Source organism: Argiope bruennichi, chromosome 7 (genome assembly GCF_947563725.1).
Source record: "Argiope bruennichi chromosome 7, qqArgBrue1.1, whole genome shotgun sequence".
In the NCBI taxonomy this organism is placed as follows: Eukaryota; Metazoa; Arthropoda; class Arachnida; order Araneae; family Araneidae; genus Argiope; species Argiope bruennichi.
The window spans coordinates 4,174,549-4,200,635 of record NC_079157.1 but is presented as its reverse complement, the minus strand read 5'-3'; the positions used below and the strand labels follow the sequence as shown (position 1 = coordinate 4,200,635).

At 33.3% G+C, this 26,087-nt stretch overlaps 2 protein-coding genes across 2 annotated transcripts; both read left to right on the top strand.

Annotated features, from left to right (window-relative positions):
- The first annotated feature begins 3,132 nt into the window (after positions 1–3,132).
- LOC129974977 (uncharacterized) lies at positions 3,133–3,702 on the top strand. Its single transcript, XM_056087810.1, has one exon. The coding sequence runs from the start codon at positions 3,133–3,135 to the stop codon at positions 3,700–3,702; it is 570 nt and encodes a 189-aa protein (XP_055943785.1).
- A 5,011-nt stretch (positions 3,703–8,713) lies between these two features.
- Positions 8,714–24,515, top strand: LOC129974976 (uncharacterized). Its single transcript, XM_056087809.1, has 6 exons — positions 8,714–8,857; positions 9,009–9,110; positions 14,151–14,253; positions 18,338–18,428; positions 20,339–20,390; positions 24,492–24,515. The coding sequence occupies exons 1-6, from the start codon at positions 8,714–8,716 to the stop codon at positions 24,513–24,515; spliced, it is 516 nt and encodes a 171-aa protein (XP_055943784.1).
- Positions 24,516–26,087: the final 1,572 nt, after the last annotated feature.

Below are 26,087 nucleotides of genomic sequence, written 5' to 3'. Positions count from 1 at the left end.
TCTGTATTAATTCACTTTTATTGTTTAGTTCGAAAAATATTGAATTTTGAAGAACTGAAAATGTTACTACGAATCCAAAACTGATCATCGGAGACTGACAACTAGATCTTGTATATCTGGTTGCACTTAAGGTACAGTTGCCCCTACAGTATCCAATTGTCCCAAATTGTTAAATGATGCTGCGCTATTGAGTCTTCAAACCATCATTGCTTTGCTAAATTTATCAATCTGATACCGTTTTTCATACAATTGCACAAATAGAAAATTACTGCATTACTCTATCCTACAACTACTGTAGATGAATTCCATAAAAGATGAAAGTTAATTAAAGTAATTTCTTTTCATAACTAAAGCTAAAAGTAATAAACACAACAACAGTTCTAAAAATGGAAAAGCGATAAACTCAGCTTATAACTTTTTTTTATTGCACACATTCCCCTCACAGGCATGTGTGCAATAAAACATTAACATAGAGGAAAAGAGGGCGTAGACAAACAGACACTGACATAGGGAGATGAAGATAATTGTAATGATTGCCACATAAGCCTGGCTCTGAATAGCCGTCCAAAATTTAAAGAGACGGCTACCTGTCACTGCATACAGTCTTGTTACCGCCATCCATAGAATGGAAAATAACGCTATATGATTTTTATTATGGTGGAATCAGATCTTCAAATAGACTCTCGATGAATGAAAACGTGAGAGGAAAATTGTAACCTTTATGGACACCGATGCCTCTGTTGGCATACTGAGTTCCATTGAGCATAATTTAAACTCTAGGCTTTTAAAGTATATAACCCTTTAATAAGGAAGTTTAGAAAGAACATGATTCATTATCTGCTGCATTCCTTGCAATCAACCTGAAAGCCAACAACGAGCTCATAAACTTAAATAGGATGTAACAGCCAACCACAATATTAGAATACTGCCGTAATTCTAGCAGAAAAAAAATCCAATTAGATTCCGTTTCATTCGCTGATCAATTCATCTGCATATCCAATAATTTGCAGTACCATGCTTGATACAGGATCAAGATGGATACTTTTCGTGACATCGTTATATAGATTAGGATACTCTGAAAATTGATTTGAATTTTGAAATTGGGCAGATGTAGAGTAGATTATTTCAGCTGAATGTAATACTTCATTGCTTAAATGCACTTTACATACCCCCCTCCCAAACAAAAACACCCCTCAAGGGCTATCCTTCTTTAGGTGAGTACGGGTGTCCCAATCCCGAGGTACCCAGGGATCTATACACCCTTTATGTTTCCACTCCCCTACGCCTTCTGCTTTTTGCTTAATTTTTTCCTTCCCTCGACGGCAAGCGAGGGAGCTCTCCATGAGAAGCTGTCGCCGCTCTGTTTGCTTCTTGCTTCTCACGGACAGCCAAAACCCCACGTGTTTACCGTGCGTGGCGACCCATTAGAAAGACGGGTGGTGCACTGTGGTCCCCTGTGCATCAATCGGCTGGTAGCTAGTCACCTTAGTGGCTAGTCTGCTAGGGATCAAGCGAAGGGGTTACTCCTTGGCGTTAAGGGTGGTCACTGTCCCCGGGGGTAGCTCCGAGCGTATAGGTTCCGGCTAGCACTAGGGTGGATGCCGAGGCTGGAAATGACCAGAGCCGGTAATTGCCTTCCCTTGTTGGGCTCCGTGGTGGGCGGTGCCGTCGGACCTGAATTTTTATCTATATCGCATGGGCTACTCCCGAAAATCTCCCCTCAGTGGGCATCGAAAACAAATACATTTCACATCTCCTCCACCATTCGATACGTTTTTTGTCATTAAAAGAGTTTCTGATAAGCAAGAAACTTTCAATAATGTTTCGCCTTTTCCCGTACAAAAAGCAATTGCAGCAGTTGTCGGTGAAGTTGAATCCATCCGTAAAATGCGTTCAGGTGATTTTCTGGTGGAAGTCTGCTCGAAAAAGCAAGCCCAGCAAATCATAAAATTAAAAGCTTTGGCAACTATACCTGTCACTGTTAGCTCTCACATGTCACTTAACTATTCAAGAGGTGTAATTACATGTGGAGAGCTGTTTAACGTTCCTCTTGAGGAAATAACTATGGAACTCAAGCCACAAGGAGTGACAAATGTACGCCAGATTAATATTCGCAGGGATGGGCAATTCCTTCCCACAAAACATTATATTATTACTTTTCATAGTCCGAAGCTACCAGAATTTTTAAACGCAGGCTACATAAAATTACCCGTACGACAATATATCCCAAATCCTCTACGATGTTTTCAATGCCAGCGTTTCGGTCATTCGAAAGCTAACTGCCGCGGGACTCTCACTTGCGCCCGTTGTGCAGAAAAAGGCCATGATAGCCAGCAGTGTTGTGCACCCGAAAAATGTGTAAACTGCGGAGGTAATCATACTTCATTTTCTAGAAATTGTGAACGTTGGCAACAAGAAAAACAAATAACAGCAATAAAAACGAAAGAAAATTTATCCTATCCTGAAGCTAGAAAGAAAGTTCTAGCTCAAACACCCTCACCTGGCTTAAAATATGCATCTGTAGCAAGAAAATCTTTTTGTACAAATTGTTCTTGTAAGAATTGTGTTAAATACTCCACTGAAAACAAAAATACAGATAAATCCTCTGAATCTGAAACTGAACCTACTGCAAAAAATATTCCTGACAACATCAAACCTGCTAAATCGAAATCGAATTCAAAATCCCAAAATTCACTGAAACTAAAGCTTGCAAAACGTGGCTCTTCGTCAATACAGCTGCCTTCAAAATTAAAATTATCAAAAACACAGAAATCCGTCGCACTGGGACTGGCGACGCAGGGTATCGTCCATAAGGATTTAACATCCATTTTTGGTGGCCCACCCAAAAGTCCCGATATCATTGAAGTCCATCCATCTGAAGGGGATGACGATGAATTAGAAATGAGTTGCGATGTTTCACCAACTCAAACAACTGATAGCGACCTCTCTCCTAATACAAAACTCTCTTAATGGGTACCTTCCTTTCATGGAATTGTCGTGGCATTCGGTCCAAACTTCCTGACATCAAGTCCACCTTTAACAAATTTCATCCCGTTTGTCTTGGTGTTCAAGAAACCTTTTTGACACCAAGCATTCCTATTAAACTACGCGGATACAGCTGTGTGCGGAAAGATGCAGACACAGAATCTCGCATTTCTGGAGGTGTCTGTATCTTCACCTCTAACTCTACATACATCTCTACAGGCTGTGGCTGTACAAGTTCATGTACGGACATTAGTCACAATCTGCTGTCTTTACTTACCACCTCACGGAGTTATATGCCAGCAAGATCTTGATAACCTAGTGGACCAGCTTCCCTCACCATTTCTCTTACTGGGCGACTTTAAGGGACATAGCACATTGTGGGGTTCAGATTGTACAAACTCTCGAGGGCGGAAAATTGGGCAGTTCATTTCTAACAACTGTCTCTGCCTGTTCAACACTGAAGAGAGAACGTATTTCCATGGACCCACACGTAGCTTTCATACACTTGATCTGGCCATATGTTCCCCTGAACTCTTGCCGTTGCTGACCTTTTCAGTCAGCAATGATCTATACAATAGTGATCATTTTCCAGTTATTGTCTTGTATGCTGAAGGAGAAAATATGACCCTTCGTCCTCCACGTTTCTTATTCCATCGAGCAAACTGGGATACATTTATGCACTCAGCAGACATCTCACAGGCTATGGTCAGTATTTGAGACATCACAGAAGCAGTTCAACATGTCGTTCAAACAATTATAAAAGCCGCTAATAACACCATACCAAAATCTTTCCCACTTCTAAGGAAGTTTTGCAAACCGTGGTGGAATAAAGAATGCCACGACAGCCATAAGAATAAAAAGGAATGTGGAATATTTTTAGAAGATACCCAACAACAGAGAATCTTGTCGCTTTTAAAAGAGCCAAAGCGCTTGCTCGCCGCATTCGCCGACGTAGTCAAAGAGAATCGTGGATAAAATTTATATCATCAATCACATCTTCTACTTCCAGTAAATATTTATGGAGGAAAGTAAAGGCTGCTAATGGGATTTATAGTGAATCATCCATCCCTATTTTAAAAACCGGAACTGAGATGCACTCTTTCCCATTAGATATAGCCAATATTCTTGGTCATGCATTCGCACAGGTTTCCGCATTGGATTCTTATAGTCCTGAATTTCTGGCAATTAAGAATCCAGCGGAACGATTGTCATTGCATTTTAATGACCGAAGTTCGTATTCATACAACTGTGAGTTCAGGATGTTTGAATTAAAAGCCGCCTTGTCTCGTGCCCATGATACAAGTCCTCGGCTAGATGGAATCACATATAAATAAAAATTTGAATAAAAATTCACTTTCTAACTTACTATTTTTATTTAATAGAATCTGGACGGAACAGAAGTACCCATTACAATGGCGTGAAGATATTGTGATTCCAATCCTAAAACCTGGCAAGGAATCTTCAAATCCTCTAAACTACAGGCCAATTGCTCTAACAAGTTGCATTTGTAAGACCTTTGAGCGCATGGTCAACGCTCGTCTTATCTTTGAATTGGATAAACAAGGATGCATTCCCCCGTTGCAAAGTGGCTTCCGTAGAGGTCACTCTACCTTTGACAACCTCATTTTACTGGAAACCCAGATACGCAACGCATTCGTTAAGAGGAACCACCTTGTCTCCATATTTTTCGATATAGAAAAAGCCTATGACCGCGCTTGGCGCTTTGGCATACTTTCAACACTTTATAACCTTGGTTTTAGGGGAAACCTACCTATATTTTAACAGAACTTTTTATCTTATCGGAATTTTAGAGTTCGTGTAGGTAACTTTCATTCCGATTCTTTTATTCAAGCTGAGGGAATTCCGCAGGGAAGTGTCCTCAGTGTCACGCTTTTTATCGTCCATCTTAGTCAAATTTTAACAATTTTACCTCCATCTGTACATGCCAGTCTTTACGTTGATGATCTGCAAATCTCATGCCAAGATAGCGATATGAATTTAATTGAACAACATTTACAAACCGCCGTGGATAAATTGATAGCTTGGTGCGATAACAATGGGCACACTATCTCTCCGGAGGAGAGCCGATGCGTCCACTTTTTCCGGAAAAGAAAGCTTCACCTTGATCCGAATATATGTATTCGGAATATTCAAATCCCTGTGGTACGGTTTTTGGGAGTGATTCTCGATCGGAAGCTCACCTTTCTTCCTCATATTTTATATTTGCGGACGAAGTGTGAAAAATCATTGAACATTTTAAAAGTGCTCTCGAAAACATCTTGGGGTGCCGATAGATCCTCCTTACTCCGTATTTACCAAGCGGTAATTCTTTCCCGAATTGATTATGGGTGTATGGTGTATGGTTCCGCCTGCTCATCAGTTTTGAGGCGACTGGATACCATTCACCATTCTGCTTTGCGTATCTGTTCAGGTGCATTCCGTACTTCTCCGGTTGAAAGCCTATACGTCATATGCCATCAGCTACCTCTATGTTTAAGGCGTAAGAAATTCTCTGCCATATTTTATTTTCGAATAAAATCTTTTCTCAAACATCCTTTAGGCCAATTGTCAGTACCAGTTGGTCTTCATCGACTGTATAATGCTCGTCCTTCGAACATGCTCCCCTTTCTTGAGAGAACCAAAATACTCCTTCATGACTCGGACCTTAACGATATTCGTGTTAGAGCTGTGGATTTCCTTAGTTTCCCACCCTGGGATATCCCGCAATTTTCTTATTTGAATCCTTTTCTTGGATTCGATAAATCCTCAACAGCTACTGTTGTTCTCCATCAAATCTTTTTATATCATCGCTATCGGTACTCTACTTTTGCCCCAATTTTCACGGATGGCTCGAAATCAGACTGTCATGTCGGTTGTGGAATCATACTTCCATCTGATACACTGAGCCACCGTCTTCATAATTGCTGCTCCTTCTTTGCAGCTGAGTTAGTAGCAATTTTCTGTGCCCTCCAGAAAATTAGATCATCTTAACAGCGCCAATTTGTCATTTATACCGATAGCACGAGTGCTTTGGAGACACTTTCACACTATCACAATCGGATGCATCCGGTTGCGATTAAAATTTTATTTACCTTGCGACTTTTGAAAAATGATGGCTTTAAAATAAATTTCTGTTGGGTTCCAAGTCATGTCGGTATCTTCGAATGAGAAGGCAGATTTGACTGCAAAATCTGCAGTGACCTTTTTAAGTATAGCACTTCCCTTTAGTGACATCAAAAGGTTTATTGATTATCACTTTTTTTCTATTTGGCAAAAATCATGGGATCTGCAGATCAGAAATAAATTACATTCTGTTGAAACGAACATTGTTTCTTGGCCTGTTCATCCTATACGTGAGATGGATGTTAAGTTGACTCGTCTCCGTATAGGGCATAAACGTTTCACTCATAAGCATCTTATATTTGGCCAAAATGCACCTATGTGCAGCAGCTGCCGAGTACATTTTACTATTCGCCATATTTTAATTGAATGTCCTGTTTATAATTTTTATCGTGCTCAATTTTTTAATTCGTCTTCAACATTGAAAGACTTGGTGGGTGAAAAATACCACCCAAACATTTTTAAATTCTTAAGAGCTATTGGCTTTTTTACTTGCATTTAGCAGTTTTTTTTATTCTGTTTTTGAGGAGCATTCTTTTAAGTTCATGTACATTACATAATTGCATCAAATTTTCATGTATCATTGTTTTAAATTTTAAATTGCTAAAATAATTTCTAACGTCATATTTAAGCAATATTATTTTTACCCATCAGTGTTTATAATTTAATAAATGAGTGTTTTTTTTTTTAAATCTTTTATACTTTACCATTTGATTGGCGCAGTATAGCCAGATATGGCTCTTGCGCCAGTAAACAAAACAAAACAAAACCATCCCAAACACAAACAGTTTAAATAATTTCATGCCATTTTTTTGTTGAATTGGTTCAGTTATCGTTTTAAGAGCGGCAATACCGTTGATCGTAGGATGAAAAACATTTGTTCTGGTGTAATGAACCCTGAGATATTTCGACAAGCTGCACACAAGTCTACTTTCAGTGCTATTACTATCGGGCTGTGATTAGTAAAGTTTCAGGGAAACCAAGCTTAGTAATTCAATTTCTCTACAAGGCTTCTGAAAACGATTTTGCAGATTGAACTTAAAAAGGAGATTTCTTTAAAATCATCTGGTAAAGCGATCGATTCAAGTATCTCATGTTCTCGCTTGAGAGGAGAGAGACGGCACTAGTTCGCATGTGCGAACCTGAACTTATACTCTTGAATTTATACAAATCCTATACCAATTCTGAATACATTTTTGCATTCGAATGTATCTTGCCTTATCAGTTCGAGAGTAGCTTTAATGAATAAAAAAGATTATGCAATGCTTCAAATACTCACTTTTGAAAGTTCTCAGGAATATAATATCAAAAAGATCAGGTTGAACTGTCACACTTTAAATTTTTAGATGAAGAAAAGTGCATCTGTTATAAATTAAGATCAAAACTTGAGGAGAGAGAAGATTTTAATTACTAATCGGTCACCTGAGTACTGGACATTGCAATAAAAATCAATATGATTAAATAACTAAAATTCGTGCCATAGCACGATCGGCCATAATATTTATAAAGTTCTTGCTACACTTCTAGCGCTTATATGTCGCTGATTCATTAACCTTGAATCAGTTGCTTCCCCACTTTTTTCCACAACTTCTTGATTTACAGAACGTTGGCCTCTATTTCCAAGGCACAGGGAAATAGAGGACTCTTTGTTTCAGTATTCCAAAATCTCCTGTAGATTCAAATCCACTAATCAGTTTCTTCAAAACATAGGTTCTCTTCTCAAATCTTTAAGCAGCAGTATAATTGCCATTCTTTTGGTAACCGCTTAACCGCTTAACTGTTTTGACCGAGTGCCATGCGTGCATCGATTTATCGAATTTTGATAGTTATGAGCAAAAATTAAACCATTCATAATGATTATAATTCAACATTAAAATTATTTCGAATTTCATAGATAAGTCAAGTATTCAATGGATTTCCATTTGAATCAAAATAAGAAAATATTCCTAAAACGGAAAGTGTCATCGTATTAGATAGTAAAGAAAATAAAACAGTTAAGGAGTTAATAACCTTCTACCTTCGATAAAATCATGGCTGTATTTAGACACATCACGTTTATTCGCAAAATATTTTTAAAACTGAAGTGATAGACATTTTGACATAGTAAAGAAAGAAAAAAAATTGCTTTAATAACCTACAATACCATCTATCCCCCCCCCAAAAAAAACTATATTTTTAAATTCCGTAATTCCTTTCCCCATGCTCTAAATATAAGAAATACCAACTTTCTTCAACTCATTCCAAGTAGTTTTTCTTCTAGTGTTTCAAATACTTGTACTTTAATAATAACCATTCTTTATATTTTCTTTTTTATATTTTAAGTGAAATTAGAAGTTAATGCAATTGACTGAATGTTTTCAATTTTAGTAAAACTCTTTAACAAGTAATTGTTTTCCAAAAGTTTTACAACGCAGTTTGAAGATCTACTGATTGCTTTAAATAGATCTTAAATAACCTATGTTAATCTCAATTTTCTTATATTTGCTGCTAATACTGCAAGAATATGTATCATGCAGGGACATATGCGTCATATTTAAGTGTCTATATCTATCATGTTTTCATAGATACGAACTGGAAGAATGAGGTTCTCATTACTTTCTATGACGTGATGACTCACAGAATAGCGTTATTTGATCCAAGAGATAGGCCTCAAGTGTTCCTTGGCATTCATTCGCCATTTATTCCCATTAATGCAGTAGTCGAGGGCCACGCCATCAAGTCCGGGTATAAATACGATATTTACGTTCAGCTGGTAAGTGCAGGCATTTGTCTATTCTTTTACACAGTGTGACATTCTTAATCAGATGTATTAAACAGCAAATATAGCATTTCTCTGGAAATCCAATGATATGGTGTGTGTATGATTTACACTGCCTTTGAGCATTTAAAATAATCTTTTACAGGAAAAGGAAGAACACCTTCTTCCTCCTCCGTACCGAACTAGCTGCAGAGATAACGGACCCTCAGAAGATGCAAAAAATTTCACCAATCCTAACTCCTATCAGGTGAATCATTTTCAATTCAAAGATTTGAACAAAGAATGTAGTTTATGTACGGCAAGAAAAAAAACATGCATTTTTGCAATGGAATTTTTTTTAATCCTCATGATATTTCTCTACTAATATGAAGGATGAATGTATGTGTGTATTGGTGCTGCACACGGCAGATTGTTTGACCTCCATCTACAAATTTTGATTCATATAAGTCCTGGAAAGTGAAAATACACATCAGAGCGATGTTTTTGAAAGTTTAATTATAATTTTTAATAATAAAAAATTAAGCTGAAATTTGGTAGTTTTCTGTGATAGCTTCATAAAATATTCCTAAACAAAACTAAATTTTAAAATGTTTAAAAATTTCAAAAATTATCTTTTTACTGACACCAATTTAATAATCTTGCAAATGTGTCTATTAATTTCGATATTTTTTAAAAAAATATTTCTTTTGTTTACTTTCGAACAAAATATTAAATTATTGCCCTTAAATTCCAAATGTTTCCATTTTTCATTAAATATTCAATCGCGTGATTTTCTTTCATTATTAAAAGCTATAGATTTTGTTCTGTTTAGGGATTTGTGGCGCAAAAACCAATGTTAGCTAAATTGCGCCAAGTATATGATTAAAAGGAACAGTAGTATTTGAAACAACAAGAATATAGTAATTGATATAATAAAAAAAATCAGTAAAAATACAAAATTTGAAAAGGCAATGTTGCACAGGTGATAAAAAGAATTTACAATATCAAATTTAAAAGATACAAAAATAATCAAAATGAAGTAGAGAATTAAATGCACGCAAAATCTTTGGCATATTTGAAAAATTAAAATCATTTAGGTGGAATTTCTTACTCTTTAAGTCATGAATAAAAAAAAAAATGCTGCCCAAAATTATATAATGGGCATTCTGGGAATGGAAGGGATAATTAAAAAATGGACATTCAAATGAAAATATTTCCCATAAAAATCAATATGGCATTGAGAAAATCGGCACTCTTTAGCCAAAATAAAGAATATGAAAATGTGTGAACGAGTGTGTCCTATACGAAGGTAAGTCATTTTCACATCAACATATCATACAAGGAGAATGGAACATGAACCATTTGTGGGTTTCATACAATATAACTTGTTTTGAACCCCTAGATTTCACGCCTTCTGCCAAATAGAATAGAAATACCTGACGATGGACTTGTTCACATCAATATGGAGCAAGTGTCAGAAAGAATGTTGCCTGTTTAGCACTCTCTGCTGTTTCCTTTCCGGTCAATACCGAAAAGAGCTGAAATTCAATAAAATATCACTCTGAATTTTCCAATCTCCAAGAGTCGTAAAATAAACGAAATTCGGATGGAAATTGGATACGTCCGAGTGTGATAATGTGAAAGTATTTCCAAAGCCCTCATACTGTCAGTATAAACAATAAAATCACTCTGAGTAGCAAGCGTAATTTCCTGAAGATCACAAAAAAAAAAAAATTGCTACCAAATCAACTGTAATTAAAGAAGAATAGTTGTGCAGGCGATAGCTCAGTATATCAGATGGAAGAATTATGCCACTATCAACATGTCCATCTGATTTCGAATCATCTTAAAAAACTGGTACGAAAGAAGAATACTGACAGAAATGATACTGAGAATGCTGTTGGAAAACAACAAAAGCAATTGTGAATTCATTAAATCCTGAAAATGGGTACGATAAAGAAAACTGTGTTTCATCCCATGCAGGAAAGCAAAATTAATCAACCGCTTTGACGGTGACGTTTGAAAGATCCGAGTCATGCGTGAGTAATTTTCCTCTGTCACTGAATGGAAAAATATGAGAGACACGGACACTATACAGTATTCGAAGACCAACTAGAAGAGTTATATGACTTATGAGGTAATTTGAGACAGACTTTTGATGAGTGATGGATGATACCCAAACGACTCAAAACTTCAGAATGGATGGACCCATACAACATGCCACCATAATCGATACGTGGAAGAATGATTGCTTGATAAATTTGTAGAGAGGCTCTATTGGCACCCTAAAGTGTTTACGAGGGTATCTTTCACATATTTAAAGATTTTTTCACACTTTTTTCGAAAATATAAATTATGGGGAAAGGAGGTGAGTATCCAATCAAAGATCAATCCCAAGAGCTTAACGCCATTCACCACCGGAATAATGCATTTCGAATGTGTACAAAAAGATACAAATGCAAATTTCTTTTCTTTCCGAAGTAGATGCAATGACTTTTCTCAGGAGATATGACATACCCAATGTTATGCACCAAGCCACCAATTCATTTACTGCATTTTGCAATCGTCTCTGCATTAAATTCGTATTGTTTCTATGACATGAGATATACAGATCATCAACATAAAGGCTTCCATAGACAAATGAGGACAATTGATCTAGGATTTGGCCGAGGGGAGTGATAAAAAATCGAACACTGAAGAGGCTTCCCTGAACATCCTCAGCTTGAATCAAACAGTTAGAATAAAAGTTTCCTATGTAAACTCTAAAAGTTTGAAAAGATAAAATATCTTTTTTAAATTTATAGACTCTTCCTAAAGAGAGTTTAAAAAGCGTTAAAAATATACCGTAATGGTCATATACTTTCATTATATCGAAGAAATTGAAGACAAGGTACTTTGTCCTAAAAATATATTTAAAATTTGGGTTTTTAATAAGACAAAATTAGGAAAAATAGATCGACTTCTATAGTTTGACTCTCTTCTACAGTCGACTTCTATACTATGAAACGAGGAAATGCATCCATGTTTCTTTAATTCACAAATTAAACGAATTGAGCAAGCATTCTGGTCTTGCAGAGACAGCTCATCGGAGCTGCTGATTGGTAATTCAGAAAGTCGGATGGATATTTTCCAGGTTTTTGGAACCACAATAGCTTTCTGCCATTGCGAAGGATACTTCTGCTCAGTCAGATTATGTTGAACGATAATAACAGTTTGGAAAGAAAATTTGTATTCAATTGGCATATCATATGTGACTCCATCTGGACCGGGATTGGTGTTGAGATAAGGCAGTTTCTAGTTCCGGCATCCTAAATTCGCAGTTTCATTGAAAATTCTCTAGACATTAAACTGAAAAGGTAACTGCTTCGCGCGATTTTTAACTACTACTTCTGTCTATTAAAAAGGTAAATAGAACCCTATGAATCCCCTCTGGAAACAGTGATATCTTTGCATAATCCCTAACAGACTAACCATTCAGATGCCTAGTTACCCGATTGACACGCCGGGTACCACAGCGTACCATCCATCTAATGGTCACTACACCCGGTCAACATGTGGTGTTTATGGCTATTCATGAGAAGCTATAAACAAACAGCTTGTCGTCGAGGAAAAGAAGAAACAAGGCAAAAAGTAGCAGCTTAAGAGGAAGCTAATCAGTAAACGTTAAGCATAAATATAACTTAAAAAACTATCACTTATACATACTTGATACATAAACTATTCTAAGATTTATTGGAATGTTTTCTTGTACCTGAAACACAAATTTTAAGTTATTATGGTATAAAAATATTTATAAAGTCTGCAATAAAAATAAATTGTTGGTACTTTTAATTCCTCATATACGAAATATTTAAACAAAAAATTATGATTGATTAAGGAAGTAATACTGAGCATTGATAAATTTCGAGGTTTCAAACATCTCATTGTTCAGAAGAATACAATAAGAAAAAAATAAAAGGAACTGTTCTTGAAATATGTTTCTTATCTAACGTGTAAAATCTATTATAATTTACTGAATCTGCTAGCAATGCTGAAATAACATTGGACAAAAAAATTATATGCAAAAAAAGCTTTAATGACGTCAAAGAAAGTAATTTGCAGATAAAAAAATGTTCAAAAAAGTAAATTTTTGCAAACCGATTCTAAAATACTAGAGATGCTCTCAGAAAGGGGAGCATTCTCGGCATTAACAAAGCCGAGAATCGTCATGTTCACAACAATCCATTAAAATAGAAAAAGGAAACCTACTTTTCTAAAAAATAGCCTTTTCCAGTGTGCTAGCTCGAGATGTGTCGACATAAATTGTATGAATCTGTATGACCTTATCTGTATGACTCATATGAAAGTATCTTTTTTATTTCTATTTCTTTAGCCATAAATTATGTATAGCGAGAAGAAATGAGGCAAAAAGTTTGCATTTGAGCCAACATAGAGTTCTGTCAAATTTCCATTCATGAATCCCTCATTTCAAAATTATCCTAGGATCCAGATAGACGCTACATTTTCTTATACGTAATGATTTTGAAAGATAATTTAAATTGTACACAGAAAAAGTCATATAATCCGGATTGTGAACTACTGATTTGATATGAATATGTTCAGGAGCATGTACTGGTATGTACATCTTTTGAAATGCTATTTAATACAGAGTTCAGAAAAGATATTTTTTAACCTTCTGTCTTAGCTAATGTTGGAACCACCGACTATACGTTAATTTTAAAAGGTAACAAAGATCACAATCGTGTAACTTGTTGATTTTGCTGGAAAAGGGTATTTGAATAGGATATCTAGCGTTTGGAATAGCTAGCATGTTGCTAACATTCAACATGAATCCAATGAAATTTACTGTATGGTTATACTATGAAACTACATTATAACTCGGATAAGACCTTCTCTGACAGTTTGCGAATAGTGATTGTCTCAAAAGTATTGAAATTATTAAAATCACCATAAATGTTTGAGGTAGCATTTTATTTATTAAAATAAATGAAAAAAATTATAAAGAAGAGTTTATACTGCCATGCAATTTATAACATTCTAATTTTTCTAAAAAAATAACTATGACACATATATTTCTTTTAAAAAATGAGCGATTTTTTAAATTTTTTGAGCAGCATATGTTGTTAAATATGTTTGTATCTCTATCTGTTCCCCTTACGTTGAACACCGTAGACCAAATAGACACCGAGCGTATCTACTATTTTCTCATATATCATTCCTCTTGTACTTCATTGTATTTGAAAAAATTCAAATGAAACAACTCATCAACAAAGAAAACTTATAATTAACAAATAATAATACATTCCAGATGTGCCTTGAAATGTGCAGATCAGATTTCATGAAAGCAATGAGGGGATGTGACAATGTAATGACCATGATCTTGTCAGCAAGTGATTTGTGCTGGTATGATGGTAAGTATATCGTAATTTTAATGTTTAAGCGGTAAATTAATAAGCTAAGAACATCCCTAGATATTCCACTTAAAAAAACAACTCAATATTATTTGTTTGTTCAAAGGTTTCTGAAATTGGCTACAGCCATATTTACTGTAGCTAATATTCAACTCAATAATACGAATTTTTTTAATAAAAAATTGGAACCCTTAGCGTAATCCATCAGTGCAAGCAGGAACAGAAGTTTGATATCTATATTTTAGGAAAAAATTATGCTACACTTGACAGAGCCCCCCCCCCCCCCAAATTTCTAATTGTCCCGTAAATAAATCTAACCATTCATTTATTTACTTTTGCTAGAGGTATCTAAAGTTTTTAACAGTCTAATATTATTACTTTTAAAGCTTTCAGCATTTAGACTAAAAAAAATTATACTTGCCAAGACGGAACTCCCGAAAAGTATTTCCATCGCTGTGCACGCCCAAGAACAAAGTATAGTTTCATGAAGGAAAGAATGGCAATGCGAAAGAATAGTAGGCAATATCAATTTGTGCCACTACTCAAGTGCAGCAACAAAATACATTTATTCCGGTCTTTCATTTGTAAAGAGAGGGCGCTGCTGACCAGAATTCTGCAACTCCTCAGCTTTCAGAATGATAGGCGTGGGGTTTTAAAGGTTCTTCTGTTAACTTTTTTTTTTTTTTCGAGCTTGAAATTTTAGTAAAAATAAAAAAACGAAACATAATTATTTCCACTTTTTACTATAATATTCAAAAAGGTTTCGAGGAAGAATCCATTAATGATCATCTATTATTAAAAATTTCTCTAAAGTTTGCATCTCTCCACTACAAAGAAATGACACTAAAATACTCATAGATTTTCTGAATGAATCGTTTTACAAAAATGAATTATAATGTATGATCGAATATATAGAATGTTTTGAATTATCTGTTATATGAAATGGATATTTCTCACAGCTATATATGAAAAAAATGTAATCGATTATCTACGTACCATTCTAAAATATTCGCATATCTTAAAAATTGTAATTAGCAGTGAAAATGTACACAAGTTAATAAATGAAATGCTACCTTCCTGTAAACTTTCTAAACCTTCATATCCTAAAAAAATTTCCTCTAAAAATGTTTAAAAAAAATACAATCTTTTAAATACTTGGTAGTACCTTAACTGTTAGACAAAAATTAAGAGGTTGATAGATTTTGAGCTTTACAATATTTCTGATTGTTACTTTAACTTAAAGCATTCTCATTTAATACTCTCTCCTTGCCAAAGTCAGACGTTGTTTTCGGTAAACTGTGGAGTGATCTCGAAATCTCAATTAGAAGTATCAAAGATTATAAATAACAGAATTGGGTCAGTTAAAAATGCTTTTGGTGTAAGTTTTGAACAAATAGGAAAATCGTACTTACATTAGAATACATGCATAAATACGTTTATGATAAGACTCAAAAATTTGTCTATAAGACAGGTTACACTAAATTAGGTTACCAGATAGAATAAACGAAAATGAGATACATCTGAAGAGACAAATATCACATGGAACCTTCATTAGACTTTTATATTTTATTGTGAATAGGTCCCGACCGGATATTGTCGTTTGCATGATATCACAATTTTATAATCGATACACTTATCCTCATTGGATTGTTGTTGTTAATATATCTTATATGTTGAGATTTGTCTGATACCTTAAATACCATGTTAACCATGTCATCAGTCAATAGTTTGCGATTCAAGTTACAAGGGAGACATTCTACTAGCGGATACATTGCCTTTCTTTAAAAATATACTAATATCTTGGAAAGCTATACATCAAAAATGCATTACGTTCAATGGAATCTGAATTTATAGTTTTAATTGAAATTACAAAATGTGTTATTTATATTAAAGTGCTTAAAAGGAATTTGATTTCATTTACTTTAAAATTTCTAAATTGTAGTGTTCGTTCCGGAAAAGCAAGAAATTCGTTTTTCGAAAAACAAGCAAGAAATTCGTTTTTGCAAAAAGCAAAAAATTTATTTTTCGAAAACTAATATTGGGAATAGCAAATTACATATATACAAATACATAAATTATAAATATAAATTTATTTGAAAGTTATTATATGATATTGAATAAATATATTTAATATCATTAAATATCAAATAAATATAGATAACATACTTAAATTCTAAGAATAATGTGGCTGTTTTTAACGAAACTACTTACAAGAGAAAAAATTATTTATCAAATATATGCTTAAAATGATTTTAGTTATCGATGAGACCGAATATTGGATATGCAGATGAATTCGTCTGCCAGTGAAACGAAATCTAGATGGCCGTTTTCTCAAACTGAAATGAACAGAATACTGGTATTATGATATTTACTGCTCTACTCCCGGCTGGTTGGCTGCAAAAGAATGCAGCAGAATGTTAACCTAGTTCTTTACACTTCTTTATATAAGTATTATATACTATAAATGACTGGTGTATACATTACGATAAATGAAATTCACATTCATATCCTAAAACGTTCATATTGATGGATTTCGTTATATTCCATCTATCCACCTATTCTTTCAGTAATATTTCATAGATGCTGATGGTATTCCATAAGATTGAAAGACAACAGTTTTTTTAAAAAATGGTACATTATTTCCCAAAATATATGAAATAGCTTTTAAGATCACAATTAGAAGATAAAAATATCTCCATTAGTTTCTGATTAGTTAATGTAATTTAAGCAAAAGTTTTAATATTAAAATAACGGAGAAGATAACTATAAATGACTATATATAAATTACGATATATGAATTACGATAAATGAAATTCACGATATACTAAAAGCCTTTGAACCCGCTAGAACGATGTGAATGCATTAAGGCTGGAAAGTACTTTCATATCCTAAAAAGTTAATTTAGATGGATTTCGTTATATTCTATCTATCCACCTATCCTTTCATTTACCGATTTTTTGACGCATGTCTATTTCGACGAAAGCCGATTTCAATGATGCGCTACAAGCAAAAGATTCTGAACTAGAGCACAGACATGGTTTATTATAGGTTCATTCGAAAATTAAATAAAATTATTTAAATATTTGGCAAATTTGACAGATTATATCTAGACGGGTATTTTCAATATTCAGTATTAAAGACTCCGCTGATAATTTGATTTTGCTTGTTGCCAATTTTTTGCATTTGTATCTAGGGTTTAAATCCAAATGCCCTGATGAAGATGATGTCATTTTATAGAACATTTCGTATATATTTAAAATGTGCCATCCCCGTTGTTGTCCGATACTGTTATGTGATCGATATGACTAGTGAAGTTTTTAAACTTCACTAGTCATTCATTCAATGTTGGAAGCTTAATCTTCCCATGATGACAACATGCATTTGCCATACGACCTACTTCCGATTCAAAGTTCAAAGCCCCAAAATGAGAATATTCTTTGCTCATATCTCCAATATCTAAATATTGATAGAAACATTTTGCCACCAATGTTGAAGCTTCATGGTCAGGTTTCTTTTCAGATTGGTAGATTCTCGCTCCGTCTTTCTTCGCATTATTTCTTTCTTCTGTTATCACTGGACGCCCCATTACTATTAATACCAATGTAGGGTTACACATGCATTGCATAGGTATTCAGACGATTGCTAGACGAAAGAAGAAAATTTCCGTTACTAGAAAAAGGTAAACAAACCGGAAAATTATTCATTAGTGTTGCCAGAAGCGCATGTCCAAAAGTAGAATTAACAAATATTATTGCTTTAAATTCATATGCTATTAATTAAAGCTTTACATTTCCTTTATGTCACCATTTCACCATCAAGGGCAATATAGATACTTACTACGACGAAATAATAATTTTCATTAAATATTTCAAACAGCAATGGCAAAACAAGCTTTCAATGTCGTGAGTCAGGTGACTCGATATCTACCAATCAAAACAAATAAAACACGATGTTTACATAAAAGTTTTTTATATAGCAGAGAGATAGAAAATTTTTCATTTCAAATTATAACGCTTTTCGATTATTTTAATAGAATAAAATGATTGTAATACCATCTTTTAAAATTTTAAACGATTCATTTCAGATTTGGAGTTACTTCCTATGACTCCCGAGTACGAAATCGAGCTGGAAAAGAATCGCCTTAGATGCATGCAGAATTGTAAACCAGAATGTCTGTAAGTGGAATTTTATCAATAGTGTATAGTAAGTTTTTGATTCTTGAATTTCAGTCTGTTGGCATTTCATTACTAGCTGCAATTCATTCTCACATGAAAAATGTAACGCCATTTATAAATTATATTGTACATTATTGAATGATGTTTATTAACATCGTTTCGCCCCTCATTTTGCCAGATGTGCAATTAAAATTAAATTAAATTGCCAGAAGGCAGTTAATATATCATGGGTACATGAGTCGATTCATTGTTTGTATAGTAAAGCCATGCATTACGATATTTTCCATTATTATTTTTTAAGTTCAATTTATTCAATTTTAGTGCTTTTCTGAACGGCAACTCTTATAAAATTGTGCGAAAATATCTATTTATAAACAAATGAAAAAAAAAAGTTTTTGGTACTTTCAAAAAGTTTCCAATTGTGAAAGTAAAGACATTACACATTTATGATCAAATTTACTTTTCATGGAAGAAATTGTTAGCGTATTAAGATTTTTTTTGGGAAATTTTTGTTGTGTTTGCTTTGTAAGTATTTGTTGGACATTTTATTCTTTTCCACTTAAAGCGCTACCTTCTCTGTTGTTTCTGTAGAAACCTGTTTTCTTTCTCTTCCAGATCTAACAGTAAATTAATCTAACTTAACCTACATATTTAGCTAACATCAATCGAAGATTTTTAAGAGTCAATGGACTTTTTTGCATCCCATTCAAAATTCAATATTTTCATAGCGCAACTACTGCGAAATTATCTTTTCGGTTGAAAAAATTTAACTTACAGCTCGATCTGGTAAACGTAATGACATTCTGATTGGCAGTAGTAAACACATTGCAAACAAAATTTCTGCGAAGGGTTCTATGTTACATAAAAGTTAATATGTGATGCGTACAAGAATTTGGGTTTTGTTCCTTATATATTAAAGTGTAAATATTTTTTTCGAAAATTAGTTATCCTACCAAGCTTTCGATAGAGTGTAATTATTGAATGGTATCTATTTAGAGATATTGTGCTTTGAAGTTGCTCGGGCATTCGAAGATAAATTTCATGACAGGATTTGTATCGAGTGTCAACATCGAAAGGCATTTTGATGCTTGAATATTTTGGGTTTTTTTCTCATGTTATATGTTAAATTAACTTTTTACTTGTAAGATTCGGTTAAGAGTAGTGAATGCAACTCTATTCGATAGCAATTGAGGCCAATGCTGAAACCAAGAGTTGTTTCTAAATGCCTTCATTAAAAGTTAACAGTTCGTTTAGGGATTGTGAAATTTTATGAATATGAATTATTGTATTTGAAATACCTAAGGAATCAATAGTAAATGTGTATTTCGTTAAAAGAGTCCTCTTGAGGTTAAATTTTGAACTTTGCAGAAATAAAATTTCATCTCTTTATTATACCTGTCACAAAGTTTCAGAACTTTCTAAATAATACTTTCGTGTCTTGACAACTTTAAAATAGTTTTGTTTAATATCAGATATCTTGCACTTCAATAATTTTAACATTTGTTTCCTATTTGGTTATTATGGAATATTTTCATTTTCATCACATCGAGCACTTTTAAGATGGAATTGCATGAGTTTATTTATTAAAGCTTCATATAAAAATTTTTGAATTTCTTTTTCCCTCAATGAATTTCATTTAAGTTGTCTTTAAACAAATGCAACCCAAAAAGTTTTTTATTTCGAGTTTTTCAAGAAATTAGTAGGAAATTTTTCTAGATATTTTTGATTTTGATAGAAAATTTTCCTTAATATATATCTTGAAGGATTTTATTAGTATATATATAAATTTATTTCAAAATAGCTGTTGTAAACGGTTCTGATTTGAGTGAAATTATAAAATTCAAAGGTTTATTTAAAGTATAAAATTTTTCAATTTCGAATAATGCTTAATTTTTTTCTTTCTGTTTTAGAAAACTGCAGTATAAGTACAAAATAGTTAAGAACGAAATAATTAAAACTGGGGTAAGTAAGATAATTTGGAAATTTTTTTTTATTCACCATCTTCTGTAACTTATTATCGCAAAGTAATTACAGTACACTCCCGAGTATCCGGCCTAATGTGGCGAAAGGGCAGACCGGATAATAAAACAGCCGGATAGGCCGGAGTTCTATGAACTCATTTTTTTGCCCACAATACCAGGAAACAAAGTTTTTACACCAAAACTCACTGTTATTAATGCATATTTTCACTTCTTATTGAATACTAAAGCCTCCATTTATCTCAAGCTACGTAGAATGTGAACGAGGCCCGGTGAATCATATAAGCAATTGCCGATAACGTGTCGAATTAAAACAGAAGGCTCTGTACTGGTAGTTTATATATGTTTATATAGTTTCATATACGCACCCCACGATTCACAAATTTATTACAGAAAAAGTAAGTTAAAGGATATAAACTGTTTACATTTTAACATAAATTCTGTAATGCCTAACTTAAATGCAATACACATACTTTTTTTCCGTTTGTCAACCCTTTTGAAATCTTCACTGTGATACACTAAAAAAACATTTAGAATACCCCACGAACAATGCAATTTAAGAAATATATGCAGTTATAATCATGAACAGCGGCAAAAACTGAGGCAGTTACTCACTGACGAAACATTGAACAACGAGCAGAGCACTGCTCTTCCTGTAATATCTTGTATTTTACACACGAAACGTAGCTGGATGGTAGCAGACACCCTCTTACAATACCTTGCCAATATTGCCAATGCAATGTCTTGCCTTCCTCAATTAATTACGATAAAAGAAAACTAGGTCGGATATTACTGAAACTGGATACTCGAGAGTGTACTGTATACAAAAATGGAAGTTAAAGATCATGTAGTGTGTCGTGAGTTTTTAACATTTACTACCTAATGATATTTTCTTAATTTGTGTAGTTTTATTACTTTCTGGATTTAAAAAAAATCTGAAAGGCATTTCAAAAGCATACGAAAAAAAAATACTTTTGTTATAAAATTTGAAAAAAAAAAAAAAAAACTAACCACAGAAACTAAATAAGGCAAAGGAAATCTTAACATCTCTCAAGATTTCTTGGTGATGTCAATAAAAGAATAAGAAAGTCTAACGTCTTTGGTAGCTTCTATCAAACGATTCCACAAAGCTAGTTTTGCATTTTTATGCATCATCATATCAAGGTTGTCTACTGGAACATAAAATATCACATCATGTCTGTCCAATATCTATTGGTTTAAGAGATATTAAGGATAGACGGAATGTGTGTCAATTCCTAAAAAACCGAATCAGCGAAATTTTTGAAAAAAACACCATATTTTGAAAGAACCAAAATATTCTCAAAAGTTAACTTCATTTTCATCAAAATATTTGAATTTGATGGAGGCAAGCGATGAAACATTGGTAAAGTGCAAGTTCAAAATTCCCCCAAAATATGGGACCAGTAATACTTCATAGGTGCTGATGGTATTCCATAAGATTGAAAGACAACGGTTTTTTTTAAAAAAATGGTACATTATCTCCTAAAATATATGAAATAGCTTTAGAGATCACAATTAGAAGATAAAAATATCGCCATTAGTTTCTGAAAAGAAACTGCTTAGTTAATGTAATTTAAGCAAAAGTTTTAATATTAAAATAACGAAGTAGATAAAAATAATTTTAATAAGTAAAAACGAGATTGAAATTATTTTAATAAATGAATATTTTATGAATATTCAATTTATTGATAATGGGTTTTTTTGTAAGTTACTGTATGTTTTCAATTGAAATTGACAGTAAAATACGATTAAACAAAGTTTTAATATTACCAATCAATGACCCATTTGGGATCTTCGTCAAATCAGGCAGTTTTGAATATGAAAAGTTAGAAGAAAAAGATAAAACTAAGATTCCATTATCATGCCTAATTTTTACATTGGGTTTCAAAATTACTCTAATAACTATCAAATGGTATCAATATTAAAATAATACATTTTTGATGAAAACGAACAACAGGAATAAGCAAAGCTGGAATAATAGAAAAAACAAGCTTTAGGAAAAAATAACAGGACTCTTAGATCGAAATTAGGATATATACAAAGGCAACGTATAACCAATAAAGCAATTCCATCATCATTAAAGTAATTGGACTGTTAGTTTTGAGTTCATCTGATAGGCCGATCTATAATTCGACATTATTCATTAATTCTGAATTCATCAATATTAATAAACGTCTTTATATACTGATTTTTTTTATCCCAATTTGTATCGTTGATTAGCTTTGCAGTTTTTCCAAAAATGATTTTGCGTAATTAATTGAAAAATAAAGCTTTTGTAGATCTTTTTGTTCAGGAAGGAGATGAATATATTGATTTAGTTAAATAAATCTGTAATATTTTCATAACCTTGTGGTGAAAGCTTATAAGCCAGTTAACAGCTACGCTATACGAGCAATTGATTTTGTATTGTGGTCATGTTACTCGGCTGCGAACCACAAGGTCCCGGGTTCTATCCTCGCTCATCACAATCCGCCACAACCTTGGAATATATTCATTTATAAAATGAGCGATCATTAGCTTTGAAAATAAAAATCATCTAATTATTTTTCTTTTATAAATCAAAGTACTCATACTTGATTTGGAAAGCGTGATTTCAAATAACGCTTCTTTTTTCATTATATCAGTGGTATGAATAACGATGACAGTAATATGCAAGTGGTTATCAGAATAACGGACACACCTGCGAATAAAAGTGACATTTTTGAATGCGCCTAGTAAGCATTAAAATGCATTTTAATTATATATATTTAAAATATATTTTAATGTTGGTTGCTATTATTATAATAATAGCAACTAGTTTCTTTTTATTAATAGCAATGCTTGTATTCTGGTAGTATGTGTTAGCTTTATTGAATGTCTGTAATTCTTGTTTTTTTTTTTTTTTTTTTTTTTTTTTTTTTTAAAGCGTAGAATGTCGAACATTTCAGATTTTCAAAGAGGCTAAATTGTAGAAGCCCGTCTAGCTGGAGCAAGTGTGACCTCAAGAAAGCCCAACTTTTGGGTTTTTCTTGAGGTACAATGTCTAAAGTCATGACAGCATACACATAGCGCAGCAAGACAAGCTTGGCAAAGAAAAATAGTTATCTGAAAGAGAAGCTCGATGAAAGCAGTATTGAAGCGAATCGTAAAGTCTAAAAAGCGAACAACTGCAGTAGTGACCGCAGAGCTCAATACCCATCTGGATTCCCCAATGCCAGTGATTACGGTTAAAAGGCACCTTCATAAACAGAACATTTATGTCAGAGCAGCAATTCCCAAGCCACTTGTCACAGATGTTAATGGTAAACATCGTCTTCAGTAGTGTCACGCTCACAAAACCTGGTCGATTGATAAATGGAAGAAAGTAATATCGTCTGACGAATTGCGTTTTATACTTTTGGAGGACATCTGCACAAGCATATGATCGTGATTGTGTCCTTCCAGCTGTCAAGCATGTAGGTACATTTGTCATGATATGAGTAGCCATGGTATGGGTTCCATGTCGTGGTTTTCTGCTGGACCAATCGTAAACCTGAAAGGAAGGATCACTGGGGTGAAGTATAGAGTAATTTTAGCTGACCAGGTCATCCTATGATGCAAACTTTGTTTTCTGCAAAAGATGGAATTTTCCAGGATGATAATGCACTTATCTATACAGCGAGACTTGTCCAATCATGGTTTGATGAACACGGAGATGAAGTTAAACATCTGCCTGGGCCCTCATAGTCTCCCGACCTCAATATAATCGAACCATTATAGTCTATTTTAGAGCTTTCAATACGAAATCGATATCCTCCACCAGCATCTCTACCAGAACTTTCACACTATCTCCAGGAAGAATGGTACAATATTTCTCTAAACACTATTCAACACTTTTATAAATCGATTCCTAGGCGAATCCAAGCTGTATTACATGCCGGCGGAGGTGATACACCATACTAATAAAGGATTCTTTATAAATCTAGGGTGTATCCATTATTTTGATAACCATCTGTATATTACTTACTCATTTAGTTAAAAACATTATTCTCTTGCAAGTGTATCAAATATAAATCGTTTTTATTTCTTTTTTGTTATGCTACAGAAATATCCAAGTCGTGAAATGTAAGTATATTTTACTGTTTTTTTTTTAAATTTTTTTTTTAATAATTTGCTAACTCTTCGTGTAGTTACTGTTTCGGTTTTTACATGCTGGAAAGAGAAGATTAATTGTGAAAATTTCAAATATTTAATAACTTTCAACGACACAATTAATTATGATATGAAATATGACAATTTCCATCAGGTTTTGTCAAAGTATCTGTCATATTATGTATTAAAGTTTCAAGTGAATGCTTTCAGCTGCATTGAAATCATTAATATGGTAAGGAATGACATTTATTTGCTACAAAAATTTAACATCCTTTTTATCATTTAATGAGAGGGAATGATCTCCACGGCACTTTCTTTCACGCTTTCTAATAAATGTATTTGTATAATATTAACTATATGCTATTGGTGCACAAAAGTTTAACAGAACAATAGTCTGCCCATACGATTAATACAAAAGAACCAGAAAACTGAATGTGTATTGTGGATGCCTTTTTTCGACTTATTAAAATAAAAATTTAACTTATAACAGAATTTGTAATTACAAAAATCACATACCAATTCCATATATTATGCGCTTGAGTACATGATTGTGAAAATATAAACATAGTAAGTTTTATACTTTGATGGTTTTAATGCAAAATTTTATACATATTCAATACTAAGACGTTACATTTGATGGCCAAATTTAATCAATTTAGCTATCTTCATTCCATGGTTATCGTCTTAAATTATATTCAGGTGATCAGACAAACAGATTTTTTTCCAATAGATTTCGTTCAAAATTTAATAAAAATCTATGAATTTGGATAAAAGGCCATATGGCAGATTTCATCAGCGAAGCTCACAGCGGATGGATGAACAGACGGATAGACAAGATTCTCAAAATGTGTTTTTTTTTTCGGTCTCGGAGATGTCTGAAACGTGCAGATTCGTCGATGCCTCGAATTTTAATACTTTGCCGATTATAACACTTTCTCTTTGTATATGAGAAAATAAAAATGTATTTTTTGTAATCAAGGCGCTCTAAATCGGGAAGATTCGTCAAAATCTTATGAAGATTATAATCTTTTTCTTTGTTAACTTTCTATACAAGAAAGTAAAAATTAATTATAAAAAATGAATTTTCTTGAAACGAATATAATTTTTGTAACTGTGGCTGCGGGTAGGCTTTAAAATGGGGGGGGGGGTTATGATGAAATATTTAGTTCATGGCTCCGCTGAAACATTTGCGTAGAAACTAGGCAATCAAACAAAATACCAGAGAATTTAGATTGATTGACTGAAGAAGGTCATTTTTGTACAATAGTAAGATATATAGAACCAAGAAAAAAGCAAAATTGTTGCCCGGAGTTGATATTTATATTTGCTTAACGTACACAATATTTCACTTTTAATTGCCTTTAAGACGCCATCTTTAACAAAAAAATATTGTTCTATTAAAAACTTTATATCTCAAATATACAGAAATTGTCTGATTTTCCGTAATTGAATAAACATTTCAGAAGTGGACCACCACTTACTTATTGTTATTACTAAACAATAAGCAAGCTTTGTTGCTTGTTCTTTACTGTTCAATGTTACTGCATTG